The sequence below is a fragment of the Zalophus californianus genome, chromosome 14 (genome assembly GCF_009762305.2).
Source record: "Zalophus californianus isolate mZalCal1 chromosome 14, mZalCal1.pri.v2, whole genome shotgun sequence".
Taxonomy (NCBI): Eukaryota; Metazoa; Chordata; class Mammalia; order Carnivora; family Otariidae; genus Zalophus; species Zalophus californianus.
The window spans coordinates 35,211,090-35,234,488 of NC_045608.1; the positions used below are offsets into that span (position 1 = coordinate 35,211,090).

The following is a 23,399-nucleotide window of genomic DNA, read 5'->3' on the forward strand; positions in this document are numbered from 1 at the left end:
AAGATTTTTTTTTTTTACAGATCATAAATACTAACTTACAGCTGAAAACGGTACAAAATAATTTCTAAACTAAAATCAATGGAAAAAAACCCTACAGATTAGCACTGAAAGGATAAAATACTTGAAGAATTGTGAGGAGACATTTTTGATGAACTCCTACTGTGATATTTAATGAGGTAATGAAAGCACTTTATATTAAACGCATATTGCTATAGAATGTGATTATTATTTAAAATAATGCTCTACTTAAATCATTTAAGAAATTAAATTTTGATTCAGGTTATTTTATTAAGTTAGGATCTCATAACAGCAATAGTCTGTGTCATATTAAACTGTGAATAAGATCTCTATCAGAACAACTCTGTATTCATTTCTAAAACCGTATGGAAGAAAAAACTCAGAAGCTTGAGGCTGGCTTCAAGGCCAATCTACTCACTAAGTTAAATATCTAACACTGAAGAAAATCACTTTTAACAACAGCTTTCAATGTCAACCTGCTCAGAAATCCTAAAACATGGCAATGAGCACCATGCACATTGCCTCAGAAGAGCTTCTGATCCTTACCCAAACAAACAAGTATGTGATCTTGATTAAGTGATTGTACAGAGATTGAGAAGAGTTAAATATATCACTTTGGGTAAGCCAAAAATTAATAAATGAAAAACATAGTAGTCTGTATTATTCTTCCCATTTATTGTATAAATCTAATGATTAATAAGCATTCTTAACTTACCAAGCAATGTTTTTAATAGAAGTATGTTAGTGAAAAGTGTTTGCTTTTTGCTAGTTGTTTCTACACTTTTATGAAGGCAATGCTTAGCCACTACTGTTTATTTAGTGGCAGCTTTCAAAAGATACATACAAAGTACCTAGGAAGAATAGAAGTTTTAACAAGTTCAGCCATATAAATTCAACCCCCAAAATGATATCAAGCAACCCAGATATAATTTCACAAATGCAACCTTTACTATATTCAAACATTTAGAAAAAGAAGTTCTAATTGTCTTCTTAAATCTAGCACTGCATTCTGTCCCTAAAACTCTACTGAAATTACCTTTACCAAGCAAAGTCATTTTAAGGTATCTCAATTGACAAAATCCAACGGCCTCACCCTTCCTGTTAACCTCTGTGGCATTTGGCATACAGACTCCCTTAGCTACTCTTCTCTGTTTAGCCTCTCCTGGTTCTCTCTGTCCTCATTTCCTGTCTCTTGATGACTCTTAAATATTTGAATTCCTCAGGGTATACTCTCCTCCATTCTCTCTCCACTCTCTTTGGGTGACATCTCCATAATAATGTGGTTACTTTTCCACTAGTCCTCATATATTTATTTCCAATAAGCTGTTTTGAGCTCTGGATTTTTATCTAACTGCTTATTAATACTTCCAGTTGGATGTTCCAATGGCCAAATCAACAAGTACAAAGCAAACATTCTTCTCAAAACAACCCATTCCATTTCTTGGATTCCTTCTCAGGGAATAATAAACCTCAGGGTGGACCCAGATTACTTTTTCTACATACTCAAGTTTAATTCATTCAACATCTTTTAGATGTGCCAACTTCTTTCTATCCCCATAGCTGCTGCCCACACTGCCTTTAGTTTGGATTTTTAAAATAACACTCTAACTGCTTTCTACCATAGCCCTTCCCTTTTGACTCAATGGCTACAGGATAAATTTCAAGTTCCTTGGCAAGACACATAAGGCCATAATGAATCGGCCCCTGTCTAATGCTCATCTCCTACCCTCCATCCTCCACAGGCTACATCCTGACTTTATATGTACTACTGTAACGTTAAAATTCATGTCTTTTTTTACATCTTGGACTGTCCTCCGCTTCTACTTTCCTGCTGGCCACATACTCATTCATCCTTGAGAATTCAGATTAAGTATCTTTTCTACTGTGAAACCATCCCTGAACCCTCTACAGTTGATTGCTTCTCTCCTTTTTTGTCCCATCACTGTACACTCAATATTTCCATTAATGTGCTTCTTACAATGGTAGAGCAATTCTCAAAGTATGGTACCTGAGACCATTTCAGAGGATCTGCAAGGTCAGAAATATGCTCACAGTGTTACTGTACTTTGCTCATTCTCTCAAGAATACATACTAGAGTTTTCTAGAGGCTACATGACAAGTGATATCCAAATACACTGCATGCAGAAGCAGATGAGAATTCAGTGGTCTTCTGTTAAATCAGACATTAAAGATATGTGCAAAACCAAGGACACTCTTCTAATAGTTTTTGTTTTGGATTTATATAGCTATATATCCCATATAGTTGTTTTCCATGAAAATATATCATGTGTGTAAACATGTAGTAATAGTTTTACTGTTTTTTTAAACCAGTTAATATAAAATTAATTTTTTCTCAGTTCTAATTTCTGATACTGTAAATATCAACAGATATACCCACATGTAAAAAAACTTTTTGGGATTTTTTTTCCCCCCCAAAGATTTTATTTATTTGAGAGAGAGAAACAGAGAGAGCACAAGCAGACAAACAGGCAGAGGGAGAGGGAGACGCAGACTCCCTGCTGAGCTGGAAGCCCAATGTGGGGCTAGATCCCAGGACCTGGAGATCATGACCTGTGCTGAAGGCAGACACTTAACCATCTGAGCCACCCAGGTGCCCCTTTTTGGGATCTTTGATTATGCTAAAGGGGTCCTGAGAGCAAAACATTTCAGACAAACAGGAAGAGTAATTAGTTAAGAGTCTTCATAAAGATTTAAATCATACCTTAACCACCTGTTGTTTTATGCTTAGCGTCATAAAACAGTATATAATACACTAAGAATCCCATATAAAGTTTGTTAGATAAAACTAATAATGAAATCATTCTGCTTAGGATTTGTCACATTTGGTGCATTAAAATACATTTGGGGAAACTTGTCTATGGTGGAGTGAAGATACTGGCAATTTATCTCCCCAAGAAACAACGATAAATCTAGACAATTGTCAAAACAACCACTTCAAGGCTCTAGAAATTGAAAAAAGCAAACAACAAATTGAGAAGTCTTTTTCTTTCAAGAAAAACTGCCTAAATTTTCAAGAAAACTTTTTCTTTTTTCAAGAAAAATGATTTTTTTTCAAGAACGGTGAGTGTCTTTGGCATTCTTGCTTGGGGAATGCTTTCATTCCCTGGCTGATGCTTAGTTTGCAAGAAGTGCTACTGGGGTGGGGTTGGCAATGAAAACCAGCATCTTTGCTGCCAAAGAGTGTCAACCTGAATTGGTATAGAAGGCCAAAAGCCCACACCCAGCTGCACTGTTTATAAAAATAACAAACAGGGTAGGAAACAACTGGAGGGGGCACAATGCATAGTCCTATCAGCCTAAGATTGTGATCCTGCTGCAGAAGAGCAGCAGCTGGTGCGTAAGCCAGAAATTTACCAAGGAGACTGCAGAAATGAAAGAACCATAGGGTGTACCAGATAAGATTTGTTTGCACACATCCTTGGCTGAGAGGGGAAGCTATGTCAATGTATGGGGAAGATCTGAGAAGGGCTAAGCTCTCCATATATCCCTCACTGACTGGGAGATCGTGTGTACCATGCAGAGGAAATCTGTGAGGGTCCAAGCTCTCCACATATCCTTAGTTGACTGCACACAAGCAAAGGGAAGACCTGGGTGAGCCTAACAGAAAGTAAATACCAGGGCAGATTTCAAAAATGCCTGAAGAGGGGCACGTGTGAGTGGCTCAGTCAGTTAAGTGTCTGCCTTCGGCTCAGGTCATGATCCCAGGGTCCTGGGATGGAGCCCCCCATCAGGCTCGTTGCTCAGTGGGGAGCCTGCTTCTCCCTCTCTCCCTCCCTCTCTGCCGCTCTACCTGCTTGTGCTCTGTCAAATAAATAAAATCTTAAAAAAAAAACAAAACAAAAATGCTTGAATGTTGAATGCACTCCTCAACACACAGGCAAGTCTGTCAATAGAAGGTGGAAGTCTTATGGCTCCTAGTATTTGAGTAAAACCTCTGACCAATCAATTGCTGCTGACTAATCTACACAGACACAGGGGTAACCCTGTGGAAGAAAGACCAAAAAAGAAAAAGGAAAAAAAAATGGATACCAGTGGTTGAGACAAATACTGCAGATAAATTCTTAACATTTTATTATAAATAAATAAATAAACTCAGCAACAGTTACAACTTTCAGGTGGGAAATAATGAGAACCCAGGATTGTAGAACTGCTACAGTATATGACCCAAATTGTCCAGTTTTCAATAAAAATTAAGACACACAAAAAAAGCAAGGAAAAAAGTATTCAATAGAAACTTCTCTGAGTAAGCCCAAATACTAGATTTGACGGTTATTATAAAGAAATAAAACAATGTTTAAAAAATTAAAGTATGATAATGACTTATCAAACAGAAAATATTAATAAAGAAAAATTACAAAAACAACCAAATGGAAATACTGGATTTGAAAAGCAGAGTAACTGAAAATGTCTTAGAAATGTTCACCAGCAGATGTGAGATGAAAAAAAATCAGTAAATTAATTATTCCAAATTTCATGAAAACCTTTAATCTACAGATCTAAGAAGCTCAAGAAACCCCAAACAGAATAAATACAAGGGAATCCTAAGCACATGACAGAGAGAAGCAATAAAAAAAAAAATTCATCTTGACAAGTGTACAAAACAGCTGACTTATCAGAAACAGTTAAAGCAAGAAAGAAGTAGGGTGACATTCAATTTTTTTTCTTTAAAAAAGTCAACTAAGAAATCTATATCCAACAAAACTGCCCTTTGAAAACAGTCACCAAAGACCACAATTCTATAACTCAATTTGTATGGAACATCCAGAACAGGCAATTCTACAGAGACAGAAAGTAGATTAGTGACTGCCTAGGGCTGTGAAAGTTGGGGACAAAGCGAGGAGTGACTGCTGATGGATACACAGGTTTCTCTTTTGGGTAAAAATTCTCTAAATCAGTAGTGGAGATAACTGCACAACTCTGTAAATATAATAAAGACTACTGAATTGTACACTTTAAAATAAGTGAATCATATGGTATGTGAATTATATCTCAATAAAGCTGTTTTTAAAATACAGCAAAACCAAGATATTCCTAGATCAATGAAGACTGAGAAATCTAATCATGGCTGAAGATCTGTTTTACAGTAAATACTGAAATTCCTAGAGACTGTAAGGAAATAACAACCAGACAGTAACTTGAGTCTGTAAGAAGAAGAAATTAAGAGTGACAAAAACTGGTAAATTTGTAGGTAAAAAGAACTGTATGAATATGTGTTTCTCCTTTCTTCTTTCATTTCTTTAAAGATTGTACAAAATCCTAACAGTCTATTTTGGAGTTAATAACAAATGTTGATGAATCTATAGATACACAAAAAAAAGGGGAAGAAATGGAGCTATCCAGGAACAAAGTTGCTATGTTTTACTGGAATTACGTCAATATTAACTTACAATAATTAGATGCATATTATAATCCAGAGATCAACTTCTTAAGATTACAATTCAAGAAATCAGAAATTTAAGAAGTTTAAGAAATCAGAAATGTAAATAGTACAATGAAAAATATTTAGAATAAAAAAAGGCAGCACAGATGGGAGAAAAACAAAAAAAATATGAAACATATAAGAACACGGCAAATCTGCAACGACGTGGATGGAACTGGAGGGTGTTATGCTGAGTGAAATAAGTCAATCAGAGAAAAACATGTATCAGATGACCTCACTGATATGAGGAATTCTTAATCTCAGGAAACAAACTGAGGGTTGCTGGAGTGGTAGGGGGTGGGAGGGATGGGGTGGCTGGGTGATAGACATTGGGTAGGGTATGTGCTATGGTGAGCACTGTGAATTGTGCAAGACTGTTGAATCACAGATCTGTACTTCTGAAACAAATAATGCAACATATTAAGAAAAAAGAAAAAGAAGAAGATAGCAGGAGGGGAAGAATGAAGGGGAGTAAGTCGGAGGGGGTGATGAACCATGAGAGACAATGGACTCTGAAAAACAAACTGAGGGTTCTAGAGGGGAGGAGGGTGGGGGGATGGGTTAGCCTGGTGATGGGTATTAAAGAGGGCACATTCTGCGTGGAGCACTGGGTGTTATGCACAAACAATGAATCATGGAACACTACATCAAAAACTAATGATGTAATGTATGGTGATTAACATAACAATAAAAAAATTTTTTAAAAAAAGAACACAAGACAAAATGGCAGATTAAATCCAACCCTATGAATAATTATATTAAATGTAAATGGATTAATCATTTTAATCAAAGGCAGAGATTGCCAGTGCAATCAAGCAAGAAAAAAACAGAAGTATCTATACTGGAAAAAAAGTAAAATTATCTTTATATGGAGAGAACATGATCCCATTTGTAGAAAATCCTAAGGAATCCACAGACTTTTAGAACCAATAAATGAGTTCAGTAAGGTCACAGAATACAAAATCACTACATAAAAATCAATTCTATTTCTATACACTAGCAATGAAAAACCCAAAATGAAATTAACTATTATAGCATCTAAAAGAAAAAAACACTAATAATTTAGCAAAAGAAGTGCAAGATTTGTACACTAAAAGCTATAAAGTATTGCTCAAGGAAACTGAAGATCTAAATAAACAGAGATATTCAGTGGTGATGGACTGGAAGATGCCAATACTATCCAAACTGATCTATTCAATAAAATCCTTATTAAAAATCCCAACAGGTTTTTTGTAGAAACTGACAAGCTAATCCTAAAATTTGTCTAGAAATGTAAAGGACCCTGAATAGCCAAAACAGTTTTGAAAACAAATTCTGAAAACTTAAAATTCCTAATTTTGAAAGCAGATCTGGGGTTGTCTGGGGGTTGGGGTGAGAATAGGGACTGAAGGCAAATGGGCATGAGCATCATTTAGCCATGACGGAAAGGGTGTAAACTGGATTGTGATGATGGCTGCAAAACTTTATAAGTTTACTAAAAATCACTAGATTATACATTAAATGAGTGAATTTTAAGGGTATATAATTATACCTCAATAAAGGGATTAAAAAACATTTGTACACAAATGTTCATTGCAGCTCTATTCATATTTGCGAAAAACCGGAAACATTTCAGATGTCCTTCAATAAGAAAATGACTTGGGGGAAGAAAAGACTTAAAAGGAAAAACAAAAAAACAAAAAGGAAATATTCAAAGATAATGTGTAAAATTAATTAGATAAAGGAGATTGAGACCAGTTAGGAATGAAGAAGGATAGATGTAAAAAGAATCACAGGTCATTGGCAATGACTAGTAATAATAAATAATAAGCAAAAGCTGTTAATATTTATTAAGCACATATTATGTAACAAGCATTGCATTAGGCACTATACTTATGCCATTTCACTGTCACAACAATTCTCTAAAGTACTCTTGTCCTCCATTACAGAGAGACACTGAGGCTGGAAAAGTTACGTAAATTTACCCAAGGTTAAATTTATGGAAAATGCAACTGCTACTGTATATGTGTGTTTTGCTCCTGGGGGTCAGGAGGTGGAGAAAGAAATGCCAAATGATTGTGAGGTCTTGGATCTTTTTTTCACCCCCTCTCACTGATTATTTCTTAAGTAAATATGACATATTAGTAATTGTGTTATCTCAGGGAATGAAAAACAATCTTATTCCTAGGGATCCAATTTAATTTTAAAAGATTTAGATATATGGTTTGGATTTATCTGGCACCCAACTGCTTTTTATTTTATGGGTAATTACTAAAAATACTAAATGGGGAGTTCTTGCCAATTCCAAAGGACTCAACACATCTTTAGTATAATCATATACCTTTCTTCCATATGGTTTTTCTACCATATTGCTGTCACTGTCAGAATTTTCACTCTGAACTGGTTTTGTGAACCCAGATTTGGGCATCTTACAGCTGTTCAGCTAGCTTCTTCTTTTATCAGTCTTCTCATCCTGGATCTGTAAAGAATGGATATATAAGGGTTATTTGTATACATATGCAATGAAACTTACTTAAGAGTATATACCACAATTAATGCAATTTGATATTCTCTATGTCTCTGTAAGTCCTAGCCTAAACTAAGTTTTCATTTAAGAATTTGAGCTTCTAATTAAAGTCCACTCAGCTTGTCACTGAAAAGAAGAAAAGAGAACTACTTTTATATTTCTTCCCATCTTCTCTAGACTAATATCTAATATCCAGTTTTCCAAGGAAACACAAGCAGTAGAAATGAAAGCAGTAACAAAGCGTTTGTCATTTCAGCCTGTCTCCACAGGTAGAAAGTCCTAGCAGATTCTCTGGTAGTTCTGCACTGGTCTGGAATATACTTCTGAAGACCCAACCAAGAATCTGATAGGTTTGATTGCAATTTTATAATATCTAATTCCATTTTAAATTAACTTAAATTTATGAAACCATTCCTACTTAAAATTCCTGGAGTATTTACTCACCTTCACTCAACTCCCAGACATTCCCAGGCAGTTAGTCACTTTATCAACCTATCCATTTGCTTAATGTTTATCATACTGTAATTATCATGTCATATATCATTTTCTTTCTAATTTGTTCAGCCTTCTGTTTCCTGCTCTGCAATAGGTCAAGAACCTTCTTAGAAGCTTATGCTTATATACAAGCTTACACTTGAAATCCAAAAAAATTCCAAGAAGGGAGTTTTACATATAAAAAGGGAAGCCATGAGACTAGACCAGCGTTGCTGTCTGACGACCTACTAGCTACATGTGGCTGTTAAAAGTTAAACTAACTAAAATTAAAGTAACTACTATATAATACAGATATACATTTCTATTATCACAAAGAGCTCTACTGTATAGCACTGGGCTAGACTGAAGTTGCTGGCCAACAGGAGCATGACTTAGACCACAACATTAAGCAGAATGACTGACAAGCCTAATTTTTAATTATTTCATGCAATAAATTTCCTATAGATGGATATTACAGGTCTAAGTAAGCTACATTCTAGCATCTATGTGAATTATTAAAACCCAGACACCTTGAACAGAGGGTTAATAAAATCTTCTACGTTCTTCAAATTGTTCTATTGGTGCTTTAAAATGTTTGATTTCAATAGGTGAATCAAACCCCAAAATCCCTTAAATGAATGGACTTAACTTGTAGATTATCAAAACTAGATTAAATTAATCTGAACATAGCCAAATCAGAATACATTCCAACAGAAAAAAACAGCCAGAGTTCAAATAGTTCAAATCTTTCATTTATAGAGGAGGAAATAAACTTGAATAAAGAAACTTTTTTGATACTATACACATGAGGCACAGTTTACCTTGGGATCATTCAACTGTTTCAACTATTACCATATAAATAGAATCATTAAACATAGCACTGCCCTCAAAACTAGCCTTGTGTAAAGCCTACAGAGTTACAGTTATGAGTCATATATAAACAGATAAATTCTGACTCAAAAGCAAAATGGATCTGCATAATATCAACCCCAGGCATTGGTGTAGGTGAGACTATAAAGATAAACCACTAGCTCCTTTGTAGATCAAGCAAAGCAAGTTATTGGTGAATGTAGGACTGTCATGAATATTTTTTAAGAAAATTATACATAGCAATAATATTCTATTTATGAACTGTCAGAAAAAGGTTGTATTACCTTTCAGTAACTTTATTTGGAAAATTTCAGAATAAAAATCAAAATCAGATTCTAAAAATAGTCCATCAATAAATAATAAGCATGTAATATATAGTTAGGTTCTGAGCCTATGCTATATAATGTAACTGCTAGAGCAACCAATATACAAACTATACACAGGATAATCAAAATCACATTAGGTAAACTAAAACAGAGTATCTTAAAATGTACAAATAACCAAATAGAAGGTAGGAAAAGAATGGAAAAAAGATATGCCATGCAAGCACTAACCAAAGGAAAGCTAGAGTAACTACATTAATATCAGACAAAAAGATCTCAGAGCAAAGAGGAACTTTACATATTACACAGATAAAAGGATCAGTCCACTAAATAATGTGTATGCAACTAGCAACAGAGCTTCAAAATACAGGAAGCAAAACCTGGCAAAACTGACAGGAGAAATAGACAAATTCATAACTACAGCTGAAAGCTTCAACTACTCTAAGACAGAAAATCTAACTGATATTTGTACAAAAATCTGCCCAACAACAGGAAAATATTCATTCTCTTCAAGGGCACACAGAATATTCACCAAGATAGGCCATGTCATGGGTCAAAAACAAACAGTGGGGCGGCTGGGTGGCTCAGCTGGTTAACCGTCCGACTCAATCTCAGGTCAGGTCTTGATCTTAGGGTTGTGAGTTCAAGCCCCATGTTGGGCTCCCAAACAAACTACACATCAATACAACAGCTCATCATCATATACCAAAAAATCTTCAATAAAATATTAGGAAATTAAATTCAACTATATATAAAAAGGACAATCCATCATGACAAGTAGGATTTATCCCAATAATTGAAGGTCAGCTTAATGCGTGAAAATCAATCTATGCAATTCACTGTATTAACAGACTAAAAGCGAAAAAAACAAATGGTAGTCTCAACAGATACAGAAAAAGCATTTGATAAAAGTTAATACTGATTAATGGCAAACAACTCCCAGTAATAGAACAGAACTTGAATGCTTTCTTTGTCTCCTAAGATCAACAATGAGGCAAGAATGTACACTCTCATCAAACCTCATCTTTTCCCCCTGGTTTTACTGAAGTATAACTGACAAACACTGTATGTATCTATGGTGTATAATGTGGTAATTTGATATATGTATACACTGTGAAATGATTACAATCAAGCTAATTAAAACATCCATCATATCACATAATTAACACATTTTATCTGTGTGTAGTAAGAGCACTTAAGTCTATACTCTTAGAAAATTTCAAGTATATAATACATTATTAACTATAGTCACCATGCTGTACATCTCCCCATTTCCCCCAATCCCCAGCAACCACCATTCTACTCTTTGCTTCCGTGAGTTCATTTTTAGATTCCACATGTTAAATGAAATCATACAGTATTTATTTTTCTGTCTCTGGCTTATCTCACTTAACGTAATGTCCTCCAAGTTCCTCTATGTTAGCACAAATGGGAGGATTTCCTTTTTTTCAATGACTGAATATTCCATGGTAAATATGAAGACCGTATTTTCTTTATCCATTCATCCATCAACATACATTAAGGCTGATTCTACACTTGGCTATTGTGACTAATGCTGCAACACAGATTAGTAGAAATATCATTTTGAGGTACTGATTTCATTTCCTTTAGATATATACCTAAAAGTGGGATTGCTGGATCAGATAGCAGTTATACTGTTAATGTTTTGAGGAACCCCCATGCTCTTTTCCATAGTGGCTGCACCAACTTACATTCCAACAAGAGTGTATAAGGGACCTTTCTCACCACACGGTCACCAACTCTTGCTCTCTTGTCTTTTTGGTAACAGCCATCCTAAAAGGTGTAAGGTGAGATCTCATCATGGTTTTGATTTGCATTTCCCTAATGATTAGATTAGTGATGTTGAGCACCTTTTTTTTTTAGATTTTTAAAATTAATTTATTCATTCATTTATTTATTTATTTGACAGAGAGAGACACAGTGAGGGAGGGAACACAAGCAGGGGGAGTGAGAGAGGGAGAAGCAGGCTTGCTGCAGAGCAGGGAGCCCGATCCGGGGCCTGATCCCAGGACCCCGGGAACACGACCTGAACCGAAGGCAGACACTCAACGACTGAGCCACCCAGGCGCCGAGCACCTTTTCATATACTTGGCCATTTGTGTGTCTTCTCTGGAGAAATGTTCAGGTCCTTTGCCCATTTTTAAACTGAATTTGTTTACTATTGAGTTGTATATATTTTGGACATTAATCCCTTACCAGATGTATGGCAAATATTTTCTCTCATTCCAAAGGCTGCCTTTCCATTGTTTTCCTTCGCTGTGCAAAAGGTTTTTAGTTTAATGTAGTTCTACTTAATACAAATTTCCTGGAGTGCTGGTTAAAATACACATTTAGTAGGTTTGAAATAAAACCAAGAATTTGTACTTCTAATAAGTATCCCAGTGGTTCTTAATCATTAGGAAAATTTGAAAACAAATTAAATTAGTATTTTTACTGATATTATAAATGATCTCATTAGAAAAGGATTCATTTCATTAAAGACGGGATTTCTCTACCATATTAAATCATATATATACACAACATGCATGCATGTGGGTGTGTGGGATATCATCTTAATTTAAAAAAATAACTACATTAAGCAGCATGAGAGTCTCATTAAAATTTTTTAACTGTCATTGCCTTTCTTCACAGGGTAACCCTTTGTGAGAGTACTTTAACTTACAAGACTGATCCTAAAAAGCATTCAAACACTGGCATCATATTTATTTTATTCTACTGATTGTTACTTATGCCATAAATGCTCCATAGCTTTCTTCTCTTAGATTGACTTGTTTCCATTTTTATGGGAAGTATATGTAGCAACTATTAGTTTCTTATCACTGCCTCTTAATTATCACCTTTAACACTGGCTTCTCTGGAAGTTTATTCTTCCCTCCACTTTAGATAGAAAATTTGTTGCTTACTCAATTACTGCCCTCTTTAGATTTTTAAGTTTAAAATCGTCTTAGAAGAAGCTTGCAAACCACAGATTATATTTCTTTCTTTCAGATTATAAGGAAAAAATGAAGCTTTATACAATTCTTTACATTTAAATAGAACTTTAAACAGTATTTTCCAAACTGGTTTTTCAAAGCCTCCTTCATTGGGATCTCTAGAAACTACTTTTGATGTGGAGTGGGGGGTGAGGGATGGGGAGGAGAAATCACATAACTGGAAGAAAACTACTGTATCTTAAACCTCTTGACCTATGTAAGGTGGTACCCATCTACCTTACCCAATCCTTCTTTCCAGTAGAAAAATATTCTATAAGCACACTTTCTTGGATTACATATGCATTTGCTTTAGCAAAAGGAGTCTAACTGACTCATTTATGGGGCACAATGCATGCATATCTAAAAAGTCCAGTTACTGGAAATTTGCTAAAAACTATTGATAAAAATCCGTATGTAAAGTTTAACCAAGCAAGTAAAACTAATTTAGCCAGTAGCAATGTCACTAAACTAATGCTGTTATAATTTAATAACAAAAAGAGCAGATTCAAACAACACAGCTAACTCGACAAGAATAATTACACAGATAAGCATCCTTCTTGAAGGCTGAGGTAACTGCAATGTCAAGTCTTGCTTGACAGTCAGACTTCTTAGTATAATAACAAAACCAGTTCTTCAGGAAATATTAGTAAGTTGCTCTTTTTTGTTTATGACTTACTCTTCATCCTAAGGCTAACAATTTGGAGAAAACTTTATCTTCCTAGCAGAGAGTAAAAATCGCCCATAGCAAGAAGCCAAATGTTGTTGAGAAAATGCTTTGGAAAAACCAATGAAGAAGGAATAAGCCTTGGGAGCAGTCTGTAGGGAAAAGCTACTCAACACGACAAAACAAGTGAGGGTTAAGGGAAGAAATCCAAGAAGAGAGAAAAGACTGGTAGACTATTGGCAAGATAGGGAGGAAAGAAAAAGAACACCGCTAGTTGGTAGTATGGCTAGACGAGAACTTTGGAGAACAGAAGTAGATAATGGAATTTGTGAAGTTATATGCTATGGATGTAAAAGATTACATAAAGTAAAAGTGAAAATCTACAGAAGTGTTCCTCTAAAGAAACTAAAGAAAATTCTGTATTTTTAGATCACTTTATAGTTTTGTAACATTCAGTGACCCCTGGACCCTAAGAATCAATGCTTTAAACATTATTTTTTTGTTAGCCCTAGTTACTCTATCTTCCAATTATAAGTCTAGTCACTCTATTTTCCAACTATAAGTCTGACTTCAAAATTCCTCATAAGGGTATCACAAAATACCAGAATTTGTCTTTAGCTTCTATCTACAAAACAAAAAGGTATCAAACTCAAAGTCTGTCAGCAAATCTTTCCCAATTAAGTCATCAGATATGCTTAGCTTTACTACTACAGCTCCATACCTACTTGGCAATTAGTACTCATCCTTTAAGAGTACATTTTTACCAAGGTTTTGGTGGCAGGAACAGGGGAAGCTTTCCTCTAAGTGGGCTAAGATAAGCAGAAGTTTTAAAAAAAAAGTCAGGGGGGAAAAACACCCAAGAGAAAATAAGCAGAACAAAGTACTGAAACCAAAACTTAGTAATGGATGAATACAGACTACATGGATTAAAAGTTAACTGAAATCTAAACACAGATGCAACAAGCTGACATTTTATAAAATGGTTTCTTTCCCTCACTTCAACCCTGCCTAAACCGACTTTTAAATTAAAGACAATCAAACTGCGTTGGCATTTGTTTTTAGCTTTGATGAGATCCTCTTTGATTCACATTACTGCTTCCAGAACATTTCAATTTACTCAAAATATGCTGTTCTTTTAGGCTTATGCAACCCGGTAATTCAAACTTGCTTGACTACCAGAAGCAAAGCAGAATGGTTTGTTGTTGTTGTTGTTGTTTTTTAAAGATACAGATTTCTAGCTTTATCTTTGGAACTACTGAGTCAGAATATCTGGGAAGGGAAATAAATACCACTTTTTAAAAAAGCTGCCTTTAATGGCTGCCAGGGGTTGGGAGAAGAGGGAAACAGGTTTCTTTTTGGGTAATTAAAAATGTTCTAGAATTAGGTAATGGTGATGGTTGCACAACATTGTGAATATACCTAAAACCACTGAATGGTACACTTTAAAATGGTTAAAATAGTGAATTATATGTGAATTTTATTTCAATAAAAAAAGGTCCCTGGTGGTATAACTTAACAATTCTGAAACTACTATACAGTTGAGCCCTGAACAATATGGGTTTGAACTGCACAGGTCCATTTATATGTGGAATTTTTCAATAATTACATATTAGAAAAATTAAAGAGATTTGCAACAATTTGAAAACACTCACACAAGAACTACACAGCCCAGAAATAGTGAAAAAAGAGTTAGGTATCCCATGTATGCATAAAATATGTAGATACTAGTATATTTTACCATTTATTACCATAAAATATACAGAAATCTGTAATAAAAAACTAATTTATCAAAATGTACACATGCAGAGACTGTACATGGTACCATTTAGTCAAGAGAAATGAAAACAAATGTAAAGATAGAGTATTAAATAACTGCATAAAATTAACTATAGCACACACATCTTGTACTACCGTAATAATTTCACAGCCACATCCTGTTACTACTGGTGGGTTCAGTGTTGCAAGTATCCACTTAAAATGTCAAGTCATGCCAATCATCTCTACATAAATTGCGCATCGCAGTAAAAAGTGATCTCTTGTGGTTCTCCCTATTAGTAAGGAGTTAAAAGGAGTTTTTAAGGAGTTAAAAGTTGTATGTGGATTTTCAACTGTGTGGGGAGTCAGCACCCCTAACCTCTGTGTGTTGTTTAAGGGTCAACTGATCTTGTATTCTGGAAATGAACACTCAAGTAAATGGATAGTGAATGGTAGGAGCTATGGTTCTCACTGCTTGAGTGGGAGACTGCAGAAAGGCAAGTCAGGAGAAGGCTGAAATGTGATAATGAATTATTGTTTGAGAGAGTATGAACTCATGTTTAGCTTAATGTACACACAGATGGTTTCATACAAAAATATTTATAGATATGCATAGGTAGAATTAGATTACACACATAGATTTCCTTCCTATATCAGCTAGCAAGCCCAGGAGCAACAACAAACACCCCAGTAGCAACAACAAACACCCCAGTAGCAAGGAGAACACCTAACACCAAGATCTTGGTTACTAGTACCTTTCTCCAAAGGAACCAGGGCTTAGAAAAATGGCTGACCCTAGGACTGAGACAGGAAATATACAAGGTGAGCTTGGAGACTCTTGTACTATAAAGTAAGGAAGTCCTCAAAAAAAATGAACATAAATTTATAAATTCAACAATGGGAATGTGTCAAAGGGATACAGGTGTCAACTGTAAGAGGTCCCAACTGGTAAAGTTGGAACACTTTCAGCAATAGAATAAATAAGTAAAGTGGTACTGGGTTATCACCCAAGGTATAAATATCTATGTCCATTTCCATGAAGAATTCCAGGTAGTTTATACAGATATTCTGCTCTCAAGGAGGTGAATGAAGCATTATTCCCCACTCTGTGGGTTGCACAGAGTGACTTCCTTCCAAAGAATATAGTATGGAAAGAGGGAAAACAAAGAAACTTGAAAAACCTGACAAATACTATCTCAGCAAAGTGATTAAAGTTAGCATCAACAGTGATAAGTCATGTTGATAGTATGTACCCTTGATGTGATGAAAACGGAACTTTACTTAGGCGGTTTTCTCCCTAAAACACATAACCCTAATCTAATCACAAGAAAAATATAAGACAAATTTCGATACTGGGGCACCCTACAAAAATACCTGACTGGTACTCCTTAAAATGGTCAAGACCACCAAAAACAAGGAAAAGTCTGAGAAACCATCACAGCCAAGAGGAGTGCAGGAGACATGATGACTAAATGTAATGTGGCATCCTAGATGGGATTCCTAGAACAGGAATATGACATTAGGTAAAAATTATATAAATCGGAATAAAGTAGGGACTTCAGTTAATAATAATGTATCAATTATGACAACTGTACCATACTAATGTAAGATATTAATAATGGAGAAAATTTGGTGTGAGGTATATAGAAACTCCACGTTGTCTTTATAATTTTTCTGTAAATCTAAAACTACTTTAAAGTAAAATGTTTACTTATAAAAAAGCTCCCCAGGTAATTTCAATGATTTGGGAACCATTAAATAACTTTTCCTCTACCCTTTTTACTGCAAGCACCTACATACCTCCCAGTTACTCTACCTCATATTGAGTTTTATCACTTAGTCTTTATCTCTACCTCAAATCCCTCCCCCATCATGGTTTTCTTCAAAGTTTATGTCTATATCCCATCTCATGCTCTGATCCCTTAGGTTCTTGGACTTCTCACTATCAAAAACTTTTTCACCCCACTTTAGCCACTACTCCATTTTTTTCTCTTCAGATTTTTGTTAGTATCCTTTGCTATTTTCTACTGTGGTATTTACGATTTTTCTATTGTCTTGTAAAAGCAGAAAAACAATGCTGCCATTTTTGTTGCATACATGCACACACATACACAGGTATATCTCAGAGATACTGTGGGTTTGGTTCCAGACGACTGCAATAAAGTGAAAGTTGCAATGAAATGAGTCAAATGAATTTTTTTGGTTTTCCACTGCACGTGAAAGTTATGTTTTACACTACACTGTAGTCTATTAAGTTAAAAATATGGATATACCTTAATTAAAAAAAATACTTTCTTGCTAAAAACTGCTAACCATCATCTGAGTTTCGAGTTGTAATCATTGAGCACAGATCACTATGACAAATAATGAAAAAGGTTGAGATATTGCAAGAATTACCAGAATGTGATAGAGACACAAAGTGAGCAAATGCTGTTGGGAAAATGGCACTGACAGACCTGCTCAACACAAGGTTGCCACAACATCCAATTTGTAAAAAAAAAAAAAAAAAAAAGGGTCTGTAAAGCGCAATAAAGCAAAACCAATAGAACAAAGTATGCCTGTGTATTTATGTAATCACATGTAATTTAAATTTAAATTACAATAATTTAAATTGTGGTTAAATTATAATTATAACTATGCATTTATAATTAAATATAACTTAAATTTAAAATATATATAAAATTTAAATTGTGGTGAAATATACCTAATATAAAATTTACCACTTTAAATTTCTTTTTTTTTTAAGATTTTATTTATTCATTTGACAGAGAGAGACACAGGAAGAGAGGAAACACAAGCAGGGGGAGTGGGAGAGGGAGAAGCAGGCTTCCTGTGGAGCAGAGAGCCCGATGCGGGGCTCGATTCCAGGACCCTGGGACCATGACCTGAGCCGAAGGCAGACGCTTAACAACTGAGCCACCCAGGCGCCCCTAAATACTTTTTTATAGAGGTATAACTGACATGTAACATTACATTAGTTTCAAGCATAAAACATAATTCAGTATTTGTATATACTGTGAAATAATCACAATAAGTCTAGTTAACATCTGTCACCGTACACAGTTGCAAATTATTTTCCTCATAATGAGAACTTTTAAGATATACTCTTAGCAACTTTCAAATTTGCAATATTATCCATGCTGTATATTATGCTGGCACCATGCTGTACATTACATCTTTATGACTTTTAATTTCCCACTTTTTTTTTAATCTTTTGACCCCCTTCACCATTTACCCCCTACCTGTAGCAACCACTGTTTTCTATATCCATGAACTTGCTTTTTTGTCAGTTGTTGTTTTTGTTTTTTCAGATCCTAAATTTAAGAGCGACCATACGGTGTTTGTCTTTTTGTCTGACTTATTTCACTTAGCACAACTGTCCTCATGGGGGCACCCATGTTGTTGCAAATGGCAAGATTTCATTCTTTTTTACTGCTGAATGATATTCCCGTGTGTGTGTGTGTGTGTGTGTGTGTGTGTGTTTTGTAGGGGCCAAGGTAAGGCCACCCAAAATCTACCACAATGGCGTATCGATTATTTTGAATTGCAGCTACTTGGGAAACAGTCCGTGCAAAGACACTTACACACTCTTTTGTCCCCCTAAAAGCAGGAAATATATCTCCCATATAAAAGGCACCTTCCCTGTACTAAGTGAAAAGGCATCCTTATTATTAATCAGAGATATGGACTTCAAAAATGAAAAAGCTGTAGAAATGAATCTACTACCTCAGCCCAAATTTCACCTGGAATTCCTACTATGTGAAGTTCCCGAACATGTTTTCTTCATCCTCTCAATTCCTCACAAATTTATTGTCTTTGTCTGTAAAGTAGAAAAACTGCCTGCCTTGCTCATTTCTTGGATCTCATTTCATTATTGGGCCTCCGTGAGCACATAATGAAACTTTGGGTTTTTTCTCCTGTTAATCTGTCTCACATAAATTTAATTCTTAGTCCAGCTGTAAAACCTTAAAGTGCAAAAAAAGAATTTTTCCTTCTCTATTGTATATATCATAATTTCTTTATCCATTCATCCATCAATGAACAAACAGGCTCTTTTCATATATTTGCTATTGTAATAATGCTGCAATAAACATGGAGGTGCATGTATATTTCCAAGCATTTTGTTTTCTTTGCATAGATACCCAAAAGTGGAATTCTTAGATCATATGATAGTTCTACTTTTAATTTCTTGAGGAACCTTCATACTATTTTTCATATTAGCTATACCAATTTATATTCCCACCAACAGTGCATGAGGAGGGTTCCCTGTTCTCCACACCCACACCAATACTTACTTCCTGCCTTTATAATAGCCATTCTAACAGGTGTGAGCAGATATCTTATTGTGGCTTTCATTTATATTTCCCTAATGATTAATGATGTTGAGCATCCTTTCATGTACCTGTTGGCCACTTGCAGGTCCTTCTTTGGAAAAATGTCTATTCAGATCTTCTTTCTACTTTTAAATTGGATTGTTTTCTTTTTTGCTAGAGCTGTAGTTCTTTATATTTCCTAGATATTAGTCCCTAATAGATATAGGATTTACAAATATTTTCTCCCATTCAGTAGGCTGCCTTTTCATTCTGTTGATGGTTTCCTTTGCTGTGCAGAAGCTTTTTAATTTGATGTAGTCTCACTTATCTTTGCTTTTACTTTAGGTGTCAGATTCAAAATACCATTGCCAAGATCTGTCAAGGAGCTTAACACCTGTTTTCTTCTAGGAATTTTATGGTTTCATGATTTACGCTCTTTGAGTGAATTTTTGTTTAGGGTGTAAGATAGTAGTCCAGTTTTCTCAAGACCATTTATTGGAGAGACTGTCCTTTCCCCATGTATATTCTTGCCTCCTCTGTTGTAAATTAACTGACCACGTATGTATGAGTTTATTTCTGGGTTCTTTGCTCCAGTGACCTCTGTGCCTCTTTTTATGCCAGTAATACACAGTATGTATGTATGTATGTATGTATTTATTTATTTATTTAATTTATAAAGATTTTATTTATTTGAGAGAGAGAGAATGAGAGACAGAGCACGAGAGGGAAGAGGGTCAGAGGGAGAAGCAGACTCCCTGCCGAGCAGGGAGCCCGATGCGGGACTCAATCCCGGGACTCCAGGATCATGACCTGAGCCGAAGGCAGTCGCTTAACCAACTGAGCCACCCAGGCGCCCAGTAACACACTGTTTTAATTACTATAGCTTTGTAATACAGTTTGAAATCAGGGAGCATGGTGATGCCTTCAGCTTTGTTCTTCCTGAAGACTACTTTGGCTACTTGAAGTCTTTTGTGGTTCCACAGAAATTCTGATAGGGATTGCACTGAATCTATATATTGCTGTGGCTAGTATGGACATTTTAACAATTTTGATTTCATCAATCCATCAGCACAGAATCTCTCTCCATTTGTGTCTTCTTCAACTGCTTTCATTAATGTCTTCTGGTTTTCAATATACAGGGCCTCGTCTCTTTGGTTAAATTTATTCCTAGGTAATTTTTTTGATGCCATTGTAAATGGGACTGTTTTCCTGATTTCTCTTTCTTATAGTTCATTAGTATACAGAGATGCAACAGATTTTGTATATTGATTTTATATCCCAAAACTTTACTGAATTCGTTTACTAGATCTAACAGTTTTTGGTAGAGTTTTCGATATATATTATGTCATCTGCAATGACAGTTTTACTTCGTCCTTTCCAATTTAGATGTCTTTTAATTCTTTTTCTTGCCTAATTGCTCTGGCTAGGACTACCTATACTGCGTTGAATAAAAATGGCAAGAATGGACATCCTTGTCTTGCTCCTGATTGCAGATGAAATGCTTACAACCTTCCACTGTTGACTCTGATTGTCAGCTCTGAGCTTGTCACATATGACCTTTATTATGTTGAGGCACATTCCATCTATAACTGCTTTTGTTGAGTGTATTATTTTTTCCCTAAGTGGATGTTGAATTTTGTGAAATGTTTTTTGGCATGTATTGAGATAATATGATTTCTACCCTTCATTTTTCAATGTGCTATATCACACTGACTGATTTGAGGATGCTGAACCATCACCATATACCTGGAATAACTCCCATCTGATCATCATGTATGATCCTTTTAGCGTACTGTTAAATTTGGTTTGCTAATATTTGAAAATTTTTTTATGTACATTGATACATTCACATCAGGGATAGCAGTGGCAATTTTTCTTTTCTTGTGATATCCTGTCTGGTTTTGGTATCAGGATAATGGTGGCCCCATAAAATTATTTTGGAAGAATTCCCTCCTGTTCTATATTGTGGAAGAGTTTGAGAATAATTGGTATGAATTTATTTGAATGTTTGGTAAAATTCATCAGTGAAGCCATCTGTTTACAAGCCAACTTAACCTTTCATCTATTTTGCCTAAACCCCACTTCCCACCTCTGGCAACCAGCAATATGTTCTCTGTATCTATGGAGCTTTGTGTTTTTGTTTTGTTTTAGATTTCACATGTGAGATCATATAATATTTCTTTCTCTGACTTATTTTACTTAGTGTAATGCCCTCAAGGCCCATCCATGTTGCTGCAAATGGCAAGACTTCATTAATGGCTGAATAATATTTCATTGTACACATATACCACATCTTTATTCATTCATCAATGGACACTTAAGTTGTTTCTATATCTTGGCTATTGCAAATAATGCTGCAACGAACATGGTAGTGCATAAATCTTTTTGAGTTAGTGTTTTCATTTTCTTTGGAAAGGTACCCAGAACTGGAATTGTTGAATCATACAGCTCTCTTTTTAATTTTTTGAGGAATTCCCATGCTGTTTTCCATAGTGATTGCACCAGTTTACATCCCCAACAACACTGCACAAGGATTCCCTTTCCTCCACATCCTCACAATCACTTGTTATTTCTTGTAATGTATGGTTCTGTGGCAGTAAGTACATTCACACTGTCGTGTAAGCATCACCACCATTCATCTTCAGAACTTTTTCATACCCCCAACTGAAGCTCTATACCCATTAAACAGTAACTCCCCATTTCCAATTCTCCCATTCACTGGCAACCACCATTTTACTTTCTGTCTAAATTTAACTGTTTAGATACCATGTATAAGTGAAATTTTATAATATTTGTCTTTTTAAGACTGGCTTATTTCACTCAGCATGTCCTCAAAGTTCACCCATGTTGTAACGTGTGTCAGAATTTCCTTCCTTTCAAAGGCTGAATACTCTATCCATTGCATTTATATACCACAATTAGTTTATCTATTTATCCATTGATGGACACTTAGGTTGTCTCCACCTCTTGACTACTGTGAATAATGCTATGAACACAGGTGCCCAGTTGACTGTACAATGTACTATCAAAAATACATTTTTATGCTTGTATTTTCCTTATGAATCCTTTTTTTTTTAAGGCTTAAACTGTCTCTACTTCAAGATTAGAGAATATATTCACTCCTATTTCCTTTAATTTCTTTTGACATTTAACTCTTCCCATCTATCTGTAACGCCAATTTTTTAGTATCATTCTTATTCCTTTATATGCCCAAATCTGTCTTCTAGTCTGAGTTTCTAGTCTGTTTCAGTACTCAGTATTTCCATTCTTATACCAATACTCTATGGTTTTGTGTTTTTTTTTTGCATTTGAGTATCTTATTTTTTTATACTTTTTTGTATAGCTTTATAATAAATTTTAATCCATCATTTTTTTCCAAAATTATCTTTCCAATTCTCACCAAATAAATTTTAGAATAATTCTGACAAGTTAAAAATGTTGACATCTGGGTCAAAGAAATAAACATAAAAATTAAGCCACAGAAATACTAGAGGGATGCTTGGGTGGTGCAGTCAGTTAAGCCAGACTCCTGGTTTTGGCTCAGGTCATGATCTTAGGGTCGTGAGACTGAGACCTGCACTGGGTTCCAGACTCTGCAGTCTGCTTGAAATTATCTCTCCCTCTCCTCCTGCCCCTCCCGCTTGTGCTCCTGCTCTCTCTTCTATAATAAATAAATAAATCTTTAAAAAAATACTAGAAAAAATTCTTTAGGTTTTTTCTAAAATGTGATATAAAAGCTCAAAGTCATTTTGTTAGAAATTCTAAATAAAAACTGTAAACCAGAAATGCAAATACCACAAACAGAAACCAGACAACAAATGAAAACATTTGCAACCCAAATGGAAAAGGACTAATAATCAAAGAGTTTTAAACAAATCACTAGAAAACAGACAACTTACCAGAAAAAAAAAAAATCAGAAGCTATGAAGAAGCAGTTTAAGGAAAAAGAAAACACAGAAGTATTCAAATCCATTTCATAATTTTAAAACTATAAAATGATGGAACACCTTCTCACTTCAAAGACTTGATAAAGATTAAGGCTG

General features: G+C 35.0%; 1 protein-coding gene across 6 annotated transcripts in view; it reads right to left on the reverse strand.

Annotated features, from left to right (window-relative positions):
- ANKRD12 (ankyrin repeat domain 12) overlaps nt 1–23,399 on the reverse strand; it is a 123,331-nt gene that overhangs the window by 79,537 nt on the left and 20,395 nt on the right. For all 6 annotated transcript variants that reach the window (XM_027575395.2, XM_027575389.2, XM_027575394.2 and 3 more), the window contains exon 2: nt 7,779–7,916. In XM_027575395.2, the coding sequence (XP_027431196.1) occupies nt 7,779–7,865 (87 nt within the window). In that variant the 5' untranslated portion in view covers nt 7,866–7,916. The remainder of the gene's footprint in view (nt 1–7,778; nt 7,917–23,399) is intronic.